Source organism: Hydra vulgaris, chromosome 06, assembly GCF_038396675.1.
Source record: "Hydra vulgaris chromosome 06, alternate assembly HydraT2T_AEP".
NCBI classification, from domain to species: domain Eukaryota; kingdom Metazoa; phylum Cnidaria; class Hydrozoa; order Anthoathecata; family Hydridae; genus Hydra; species Hydra vulgaris.
Genome location: NC_088925.1, coordinates 35121559 through 35133997, shown reverse-complemented (window position 1 = coordinate 35133997; position 12439 = coordinate 35121559). Strand labels below are relative to the sequence as shown.

Sequence of the window (12439 nt, the reverse complement as noted above, 5' to 3'; positions counted from 1 at the left end):
GGGAGTTATAGTAATTAAAATTGAAATCATTTTTTCCAAAATTTATTTTTATAACAATAAAATCATAGTAGATATCTAGTTTTTTTAACAATAAAATCATAGTAGATATCTAGTTTTTTTAACAATAAAATCATAGTAGATATCTAGTTTTTTTAACAATAAAATCATAGTAGATATCTAGTTTTTTGTTGGATTGCAAAAAAAATGTATATTTACATCTAATCTTTATTAGATTATTATGGATAAAAATTGATACGGAATCTAATGATTCCGTATCAATTTTTATCCATAGCAACGCTTTGATTTTTCCGTTGCTACGCATTATTGCAATGAAGTTATACCACAAAATGCAATTAAAACACCTTTATACTGACTTTATAATGACTGTATAAAGCAAAGTATTTTTATTCAGCTATACTGACTTGATTTATATGCGTTTATTGCGCACAAGACAGCTATTTGTACTACTTTATGTTCTTGTCAAGGTTATTTGTGACTCTATGTCTTAGTTTTTTTAATAATATCTTGTTTAAATAAAAGTGTTATGGATGGATCAAAAAGAAAGAATTTCATGAAAAAAGCTTTACCAAAGGTATAATTAAAGTTTTATGAAAACAGTGATAAAAAGGTTTACATTTTGAATAAAACCACTGCTTTCAGACAGTTCAATTGAAAATATTCCAGGCTTATCACCCTTCAATTAGTTGTCGAACAAAGAAGTTGTACAGGATCTTTAAAATATAAATGAAGATTTTAACTTTATTATGAGATTTATTTTATCTTAAAACATAGTTATGCTTCTTAAATGTCAAGAATATGAAGATTTTGTAAATTTACACTTTAATTCTTCTAAAAAAGTAAGCCTACGTATTGGACTAAAAACTTGTTGCAATGGTTGTTAATGTGAAACTGTTTATTTATTTATCTAGTAAAATTGCTCAAGAGAACTCTAATGCAAAACAAAATGATTTAGTTAAACATAAGTGTGTTTGGCATAAACCACTTGACATAAATCCAATGTCCCAAATTAGATTGGCTAAAACATAATGTTTTAGCCAATCTAAAAAATTGGCTGGAAAAATGACGCATTATTGAATTTTTTTATTCTAACTGTTGTGTACACTATCAAACCAATACTTATTATCACTTCTTCGGATAATTTTCCTGAAAAATGTTTACATGGCAAAAAACAGAGTTCCAATGAATCACTAAATCAAGTTATACGAGATATTTAAACTATATGCATGTTGAAAGAAATGCTCTTAGTATTGAAGTAGGATCAGCTGTTTTAAATTCTATGACGGATAATAATTTTCAATTAACTTTTTAATGAATTCGGAATGACATTTAGTAATAATGGGCAAAGTTGTAGTTTACGTAAAGACACCAAACAAGTCTCGGAAGCAGAAAAGCAATGTAATCATAAATCAAGAAAAAAAATGTTAATTGTAATACTAAATAGTTTTGTGATCAAAATAAAACATTAGTTGGTGCAGTGTAAAAAAGTAAAGAATTTTGAATTTTTTTTTTACATGCATTTTTTCTCAAAATCAAGTTTTTTGGACTGGCAACAAAGATATTTTCAAAAATAATTATCGAATTGATTTGAAATTTGGTTCACTTATTTATTGTATTAGTTTTTACAACCTACACTAGAATAATCTTTACTGCTTCTATCGTATTAGTATTTTTTAAAGATTTTGTGCTCTTAAATTACCCTATTTTTGCACAAATTGCTAATATTTTTTGAGTTTTAGACCAAACTTAAATCTTTTAGTCTACGACACAATCACATACATAATATATCATCAGACAAAGTTTCAATCATAAATTATGAAGCGTTGCTGAAAAATCTTCGTCGCCCTTCACCCCATTTTTCGACCTTTAATAACTAATAAATAATTATTAAAAACTTTTAAAATTCTTTTTATAATTTTGTTAGCTTTCTAATAGTATATTAAACAATTAAAAAAAAAAAATATTTGTAAAAGTTGAATACAGATTTTCTGTATTTAACTTTTACAATTTACTCAAACAAAATTAGCCCAGTTAACACACAGTTGTAAAAGATATCTTAAATACGTGTAAAATACGTCCAAATGTTTGAAACACGTTGTTTAAATGTTTTAAAAACGTAGTGTGTTTACTGGGAAGCAATTCTTAATGACAAGAATTTCTTCCCAATAAACTACACTACATATGCATCCTTACTATAAAGTTAAAGAAATTGGTAATAATTATTTATGTATTTTTTCTTCACTTATTTATTTTTTTGTTATACTCATTTTGATTAAATAAAAGAAACTCAGTTTCTTTTTGGTTTTTTAAGAAAATTATAAGCTCTTTTTATACCTAAACATTTTAGATTTTTAATAAGTTCTATCGATATACCTTTTTTAAAAAGTTCTATCGATATACCTTTTTTAAAAAGTTCTATCGATAAATCTTTTTTAAAAAGTTCTATCGATAAATCTTTTTTAAAAAGTTCTATCGATATACCTTTTTTAAAAAGTTCTATCGATATATCTTTTTTAAAAAGTTCTATCGATATACCTTTTTTAAAAAGTTCTATCGATATACCTTTTTTAAAAAGTTCTATCGATATACCTTTTTTAAAAAGTTCTATCGATATATCTTTTTTAAAAAGTTCTATCGATATACCTTTTTTAAAAAGTTCTATCGATATACCTTTTTTAAAAAGTTCTATCGATATACCTTTTTTAAATAAAAAAGTTTTGGTTAGTCGCAGCAATAAAGTTTGCTAATTTAAAAATCTTTTTAATGTTTCTAAAAGAACGTTGCTTTCACGCAGAATTTTTTGGAGAAAAAATTTGATAATTAGCGTTTATATTTGGGAACAGCAGTAACTCGCTTGTCAAACCGTTTTTGGTAAAATTTCATGGCCTAACAATCGGATTTGGTGTTCGGCGAAAAACCAGATTTCGCGCATCCCTAAAAACAAATCAATTTTTAATGCAGCTTGACCTCTTCCATTAAATTCTTTGCACAAATTTATTGCAGATGATCATTGTTTATTTCTCTCATTTGTGTATTTTCAGGCAACTGTAGGATATGTTTATACGTAATACCAAAAATGGCTTCGTTTTACTAACTAATATAATAAACAAAGTTCTAGAATAATAGCAACAGGAAATTTAACATACTTTAATGGTAATATTACAGTCGTCCCCCGGTTAACGAACCCCCTGTTAGCGAACTTTCGGTTAACGAACCGAAAGTTTGTCCAAAATCCTCCCCCGGTTAACGAACCGGAACTCGGTTAACGAACCGAGTTCCGGTTCGAATTTTTTGGTAAAAAATTTGACAAGGATTTTTCATGTTCAATTTTTAATTTTTTCGTAAAATTTTGACAAGCATTTTTCAAGTTCAATTCTCAATTTTTTGGTAAAAATTTGACAAGCAATTTTCTTGTTGAATTTTCTTTCAAGTTCAATTTTCAATTTTTTGGTAAAAAATTTGACAAGGATTTTTCATGTTCAATTTTCAATTTTTTCGTAAAATTTTGACAAGCATTTTTCAAGTTCAATTCTCAATTTTTTCGTAAAAATTTGACAAGCAATTTTCTTGTTGAATTTTCATTTTTTGATAAGCAATGTTCATGTTCAATTTTTAGTTTTTTCTAAAACTTTGACAAGCAATTTTCATGCACAATTTCAATTTGTTTCAATTTTTAAAAGTGCATAAATCTCAGGTTTCAATCATTTCACCTTTGCCTATTTTATTTATCAAGTTGGACAATTTTTTGAATTTTTTCCCCCATTATTTCGGCAAAATCCACCAATTAAAAATTTTTTAATGGCGGCCTATGGGAAAACGCGTTTCGGTTAACGAACTTTTCGGATAACGAACTAGTTCGTACTCCGAATTAAGTTCGTTAACCGGGGGACGACTGTACAACAATCCATTAACATAAAATATATTTTTTGATGACACCTACATTAAGTATAGAGAAAATAACTTATTTTTATTATTGTAATATGGTATTTAAATAAAGAATTTTTCTAAAATCTTCAAATAACTCGGTTTTTGTGATGCATTTGATATCGTTTTTGTAGTTAAAGCGTAGTCGACTTTAACATTTTAGCAAGAAATTTCTTAAACCTCACATGCGAGATTTAAGAAACCATACCTACAAATGAGACCTCTTCTACGCTCATCTTTCAAAACCAGAGTTTAAAAATTTATTATCTCACATAAAAATTACAAAAGTTCCTACTTTCTCATGGATTTTGGGGTGCAACCCCCTTTAAAATAAAACATTTGGGGTGCAACTCCCTTTAAAATAAAACATTTGGGGTGCAACCCCCTTTAAAATAAAACATTTGGGGTGCAACCCCCTTTAAAACATTTGCAAGGAAAGAGTAAAAGATTTTAGTTTTTCGAAAACAAAATCAAAATTGGTTTCAAAAGACTTTCTTTAACATTTAGTTTTACAAGTAGCCAAAAGTTTCAAAAGACTTCCTTTAACATTTAGTTTTACAAGTAGCCAAAAGTTTCAAAAGACTTCCTTTAACATTTAGTTTTACAAGTAGCCAAAAGTTTAAAACAACTCCTTAATTTTTTTAAAGTAACCTTGTTATGAAATAAAGATGTACTACTTTAAAGCCTTTGCAAAAACTGTTGGTTTGCTATATATATTTTTGAACCTTTATCTAAAATTGACGTTTTCTGTTTTTGAGTCACATAACGTATTTTTGGGTAGTAGTAACAGTATCGAAAACAGCCAAACTGAACTAATTCGAAACGGAACTTTCTGGATTAATATTGAAATAGAGGAAAAATTGAAATTGTGAAAAATTGTTCAATTGTTAAATTTTATTAAAATTTAATTAAATACTTTATAAGATATTACGATATTCCTCTGAAATTTTGTTAAAAGGACTCTATAAAAAGATTGCCATGACGTATGGACTCTTTGAGCCCCTGTCTGTTTTATTTATATATTTTTTTTATAATACGAAGTTTTAAAAGTTTAATTTAATGATAAAACAGAAAGAAAAAAAAGTTCGCCTCCAGTTTTTTTATATCATCCATAAAGTGAATAAGCTTGTTAAAAAGTACGTTATGATCCAGACATAAATCACTTTCCTGGTTTACGGATTGCTCGTATTATCTAAGCAAATCAGAAAAGCTTTATTTAAAGAAAATTAATGACAAAAATCATGATCACCTAAGAATCCTTTACATTACTATAAGAAGTCTATGTCGTAATTAAAAAAAAATGTTTTAAGAGAAAAACTCATAACTATTTTAATATAATTTATTTAAATAAAAGTTAGATTAACTGAAAAAAATTTGTTTACTCAAATTTTCATCATCCTCAATTAATCTCTTTAGAGAAACAAAACAAGCGCTCTAACTACTGCGCCACGGCCGCACAGATATGGAAGACTTTTTTTACAAATTAATAATTGTGACCCCCTCCCCTTCCCCCCAGTCGACTTCGAAACCCGTGTCGTCGGCACTGGATCCATATGGGGACCATAAATTAAATTTTAAGAAAATTAAATATCTTTTTTCCATTTGATTTTTGTTGTTGTTGCTGTTATGCTAAATACTATTATTCTTTTCAAAAATAAAACCGGCTGTTCAAGAGATTACTCAAGGTTTGGCATTTACTTTCTTACTCGCAACTGTGTAGTTTTGGAATTAAAAAAGCGGTCTTTTTGTTGATAACTTTAAATTAAGTTACTTTTAATGTTTTAATATTATTTGATTGATTTTTTTTTTACCAAAGAATTATATTTTTAAAGGAAACTTAATAAAGGTTTGATTCAATGGATTAGTTTTTTTAACCTTAAAATTCTGGTATCCAAATGGGTCATTTAAAACCATCAAAAAAGGTCTGGTATCCAAATGGGTCATTTGTGCAATAAGATGAAAACTCAGTCTACTAAAACTCAGTCTACAGATTTTATTTTGTAAACATTCTATTTATAGCTTTTTAGAGTTTCAATTTCATTTTCTTTTTTAATGATAAAATATTTGAAGAATTTATGTTTTCTTTATATTTCTATATTGACTTTACAATTCTCTTTTAGTAATACTATATGCTTTTAGTATATAAATGTAATAATATGAATAAGATAAGGTATAAAGCTAATGAAGCTCTTACGATAATTTTGGAACCTTGCTCAGATTCTGAAATGTCGGATTTAGAAGATAGCAGTGATGATGATGTTGAAATTTCTAAAAAACAAGACAATAACAACATTGATAATGAGGAAACAATTTTATATTCAGATGTTATTATTGAATCTGAAAATACTAATGGTGTTATTGGTATGCAAACACAAATGATATGTCAAAATTTGATAATCATGTTTATGAGTAGAGTTCATCACAACTAACACAATAAAACACAATATCTTTACCACCAACAAATGTAAGTCCTTTAACACCAACAAATGTAAGCCCTTTAACACCTTTAAATAAAAACCAACACATTTTGAAATGTTTTGGAAGCATGAAATTAACAAACATGTATCAGATAAAACTAATTTGTATAGTGTGCCAAAAACATCACAAAGCATTAACACCACTGTGAAAGAAATTGAGCAATTTAAAGGCATGGACTTTAATTGTCTTTTGTCAAAATGCTATCATATGCAGTTCATTGGGCATCCGAAATAAGGTATCCTCTTATTGCAGATGTAATGTCATTAAACAGATATAAAAAGTTGCGTCAGTTTTAATTCTAAGAAATATCAGAACAATTTAAACACAAATAAAAAATTTCTTAAGGTTTAACCAATATTGTACCATCTCAGAATCAATTGTATTGTAATTGAACCAGAAGTTGAATAATCCTAAGACAAACAGATTATCCAAGCTAAAAACAAACGAAGTGCTACCAGACAGTATAATCCTAAGAAACCCACAAAATTGGATTTCAAGAACTTTGTTTGATCAGGTGTTTCTGGTTTCATGTATGATTTTTTTTACATTCAAGTGCTGCTAATAAAAATGTAAAATGTAACTTGTGTGCTAAAGCTTATTGAAACTTTGCCTAAACAATTAAACTTCAAGTTATTCTTTGATAATTGGTTTTCTTCGTTGCAACGTTGTCTTTGTATTAAAAAAATGGGATCCTTGATAATTTTAACCATAAAAAGTGATAGAATCCAACATTGCGTATTGCCAACTAAAAAAGAGCTATAAAAATCTGTAAAAGGAAGTCATGTATACAAAACTGATGTAAATTCTAACATCGTGATAATGATATGGTATGCTAACAAGTAAATCCATGTGTACCAATTATGTAGATCCAAAATCAGTTTTTTCAGTTCAAAGATGGGATTGAAAGGAGAAAAATTTGTGACAATAAATTGTCCGAAGGTGGTAAAACAGTATAATAGATCAATGGGAAGTGTGGACTTGTCAATTTCACTATATAAAATATCTTACAAAAAAAAGCGCTGGTATTTGAAATTTTTGTTCCATTGTGTTGATATAGCTAAAGTAAATGCATGGCCCTTATATCGACGTCATTGCAATCAAATGAATATTACCAAAAAAATCAATGCAGCCTTCTTAAGTTAATCTCTGAAATTGCATACGACCTAATAAATTATTGTTGTATTTTAGCTTCAGTTGGCCGTGCCAATATGAGGTAATTAAATGTTGTATGTAAATTTAAATTAAACGTCAAGTGAGTTTAAAAATGTTAACAAAACTGTTTAAAAAGTAAATAAAAACTTACATTTTGAAATAATAAAACAATAGAACTATTAGGTGTATTTGAAATATATTTGAAAATTATTATTTTTCAGATTAAATCGTTATCAAATTAATCAAATTTTAGGTAATATTCCTTGAACTCTTAATAAAATAAGTTTTTAATCGAAAGGTACTAAAGATTCTTAAGATTTGGCTTCTAGTGCTAGTTTCTTATAAATAAGTTTCATATTAGAAGAACGTGTTTATAATATTTAGGGCCCCTTAAATATCGGGGACCAAATGCGGTTGCACTTCCGAAAGTACGGTATATATATATAGAGGATTTAAATAAATAAAAATAAAAAACAAGAAAAAAACCAAAACAAATAAAAACAAAGTTAGAAGAAATAATTCTTCGAAAATGGAAAATAATAAAAAAGAACTAAAATTTTTTCTACTACTAACATTTTATGGAAAGAAAAGAAAAAGAACAATTTTAAATAATTTTGTACATTGTTTATATTTCGTGTGTGTTTTGTATATAAAAAATGTTGAGTGTATTTATTTTGTTGCATTATACTCTGTCAATTAAGTTGTTGTTGCTTTTTCTATATCTTATATTTACTTTTCTTTATTCAATGTAATGCGTAATATAGACTTAAATATTGTATGTAGTAGTGTAGGTATATATTTTTTTAATTTAAGTTTGCCTTTATTTTGCTTTTTTTATATTTTTCTAAGAAAATTTTTTTCTCTCACTCTATCCTTTTGAACTTATATCATTGAAATTTTTGTTTTCTCTTACATTTTTTCTCACTCATCTTATCTCATTCGTTCATTCTCTCTTTTTTCTTTTTCATTTTTCTTAGCTTTACTCCTTTAATTTTTTTGGTCTGATTATTGTTTCTTTTACTTCTTTTTTTATTACTTGTATTAATGTACTTTACTTTCTTTAATATTTCTTCTTTTTATATATTAATTGTATTAATGTATTTTACTTTCTCTATTATTTCCTTGTCTTAATATTTTTTTTGATTTATTTGTTTATTTTATTAAGGTGTCACTCCATTGACTAGTTTTTAACTATATGAGTGACACCGAACCTAACTTTGTAAATTATAATTAAACTTGTAATTTTTGATTTTATGGTTAAACAAATGGATAAAAGAATATATATATATATATATATATATATATATATATATATATATATATATATATATATATATATATATATATATATATATATATATAAATTATGTAAGTTATGTTAGTGTATTTTACAAATAGAGTGCTCAATGTTCATAAAGAACAGAGCAATAATAAATTAGTAAAAAAGTAAAAGTTAGATAAGTGTTTTTTACTAATTTATATATATATATATATATATATATATATATATATATATATATATATATATATATATATATATATATAAATATATATATAAATATATATATATTATATATATGTATATATATATATATATATATATATATATATATATATATATATATATATATATATATATATATATATATATATATTTATATAAATATATATATAAATATATATATATTATATATATGTATATATATATATATATATATATATATATATATATATATATATATATATATATATATATATATATATATATATATATATATATATATATATATATATATATATATATATATAGTGAAAACTAAATAATTATTAAGTTATATTTCAATACATAACTAGAAGTTTCACGCAATAGCGATCATCAAATGTAACAACAACAAAAAAGCAACGTCAAAAATTACATACCAAAAATGCTATGGAGTGTCCGCTTTGATGTTATTTAAGTTTTTTATTAAAACTTTATTTTCATGGCGGCACTTTGACGCAAACTTGGTTCGTTTATTAAGCAAACTTAATGATGATGTTATAATGTGGTATTTTTCTGTCAAGCATAAATTGTAAAATCTTCCATGAGGTTTGAATGACTCCGCTTGATCGAGAAGTCTGAATGACTCCGCTTGATCGAGAATATTCTATTTAAGTATAGGTTCTAAAGCTTTATTTTTACATTCCCATACAAGTTTTAAAAGTTCAGTAGAGTCGGTCTTTCATAAAAAAAGAGTTTTTATTTTTATACCGTCTGTCTATGAAAGTTTTCTCATTATGCCCAATGTAATAATACCCTTCTTCTTCTTGGTGAGTTTTTACGTTGCAAATATAAATAAGGTTTTTTGTAAGGCATTTTCCATGTGGGCTTTCGGGAAACATTTATCAATTGTACTCAAAAATGTTTTCGCTATGTTTGTTCTGACGTTGAGCTGATGTTTAGTAATGGTTGATGTTTAGTAATGGTTGTTCATGTCATGGCATGCTGATTGCTCATGTCATGGCATGCTATGACTCCAGACTCCTTAACTGTTTGCTGTGGTAGTATAGTTAGTTTCGTTTTTAAGACATGTAAAATTAGGAACACTTTTTAGCATTGCTCGATGTTGGCTGCAAATGTTTTGTCCAATACTGTATAGATATATATAGATATATATATATATATATATATATATATATATATATATATATATATATATATATATATATATATATATTTATATATATATTTATATATATATATATATATATATATATATATGTATATATATATATGTATATATATATATATATATATGTATATATATATATGTATATATATATATATATACATATATATATATATATATATATATATATATATATATATATATATATATATATATATATATATATATATATATATATATATATATATATATATATATGATTTTTTGAATCCCACTACAGTGAAATTATAGGAAGCCCTTGCTCTAAAAACTCAAACAAATTTAAGTGATTTGTATTACAAGATGTTGAGAAACTCAACAATGTTTCACAATGTAAATCTTAGCCTTAAAGAACTTGGAGAAGAAAAGCTGAAATGTTATCCTGAAGGTGTTTAATTTACTAATACCTCAGCAAAATGCGCTTCGCAAAGTATGCTGAATTATACTACTAATATTATTATAGGTATGATAGATTTAAGTGAGTGTTTTGAGGTTGCGATGAATGGGATTTTGTATGTAAAAGTAGGGTTCGAGAGAGCCTCACCTCAAAGCATTTATAAACAAAAATTTGATGCCCAATACTATACAGAAAAATTAGGCAAGAAAATAGTCTGTTTAGCACAGAAATTGTACCTCTTTTGCTCAAGTTTAAAATTATTGGCTTTAGAAAAATTCAAAATGCTCTAGCTGCCACTTTTGTAGACCTATTCACTTGCAGTATAAAAAAGAAGAATAAGCCAATCTTTTATCTCAAACAAGTGCATTAAAACCTTTTTCGCAGGATCTAAATATTGTTGGTAGAGTGATTATTGTAAAGGTTACTTTTATAATTGATATGACAATGTTTGGCAGAAAAGTAATTAACTCTTGACTGATACAAAATCACCTCAACTTGCAGGGGCGGATGCAGGATTTTTTGTAGGTGTTGCCTGTTTTTTTGAACCCCTCCCTCGGGTCAGCGAGTAGGAAGGGGAGGGGGAGGGGGAGGGGGAGGGGGAGAAGGTTGCAAAAAAGTATCGCCGACTATATTTCGGCAATTCGTCATCAAAGCGACATCAGTACTTTATTATTACTTACTTGGCATTGTTCTCAATTACCCATATAAAACAAAACTAATAAAAATGTTGCCTTGGCTATTCTGTTCATAAATTAGACATTTTTTAGTTGTTTAACCTATTTAACGAAGTGCACCAACAAGAAGGTAAGCCATAGGACATTGCACTCCATCTGTAAACTGTCATGTGGCCTAGGGCTAGCACTCCATTTCTAGATTCTTTTCTTTTCTTGATAGGCAGTTAATGTAAAGTATTAATATGGTTGCCATAGGTTAGCCACCATTTCTGGATTCTTTCTTTTTCTTGATAGGTAGTTAGGCCTAATTTTTTTTAATAGTTTTTTTTTTTTAATTTTTTATGTTAGTTTTTCTAATTTTCACTAAATATTTAATATAACTTAATATAAACTTACATATAAAATAAAATTTGAACATAAAATAAAATAAATTATACAAATATAGTCAATAAATAAAAGAAGAAATTGATAAATTAATATAAGGTAAAAACCAACTCTTAGCGTCGTTCCCCAACAACAGAAAAAATATTTAAAACTTTTTCTACATCAGGAATTATTTCTTGATAAATAGATATCAGAGCTAAAGAAATAAATCTTGACTCTGTCATGCGGCTTCGCATATAAGTTTTCAGTCTGCGTATAACTGAAATGCCCCTCTCGCATTCACATGTAGTAATTGGAATTGTTCCCATTATTAAATAACCTTCCCTAATGTTTGGGAAACCCCTCATATCAATAGACTTTAAAGTAATAGTGTAATAGTGGAAGTAATAGTGGAAGAGGATCACAGATTGATTGTTCCAAAATGTTTCCCACAAATCTAATTTAGCATGAATTGATGTAGGATGAGGCATATCCGATATACAAAAATGCAAAAATTCCATAAAATCTAACTTCCAAAAACGTTTTTCTTTATTTTATTTTTTTTACAACAATTGCAGGAATACCAGATAAGCCTTTGTAAACAATCATCTCACCTTCATCAAATCTATCTTCTAATTCATTAATTAAATGATCTAGAGGAGGAGATGTGATGGAATATTTGAAACAATCTGAAACTGTGTCAGAGGGATAATTATCTCTATAAA

General features: G+C 26.5%; 1 protein-coding gene across 1 annotated transcript; it reads right to left on the bottom strand.

Annotated features, from left to right (window-relative positions):
- Positions 1-11848: 11848 nt before the first annotated feature.
- Positions 11849-12205, bottom strand: LOC136081356 (52 kDa repressor of the inhibitor of the protein kinase-like). Its single transcript, XM_065798667.1, has one exon. The coding sequence runs from the start codon at positions 12203-12205 to the stop codon at positions 11849-11851; it is 357 nt and encodes a 118-aa protein (XP_065654739.1).
- Between the last annotated feature and the right edge of the window lie 234 nt (positions 12206-12439).

Excerpts from the sequence above, each read along its gene's own strand:
- LOC136081356 (XM_065798667.1), bottom strand. The coding sequence starts at position 12,205 with ATGCCTCATCCTACATCAATTCATGCTAAATTAGATTTGTGGGAAACA.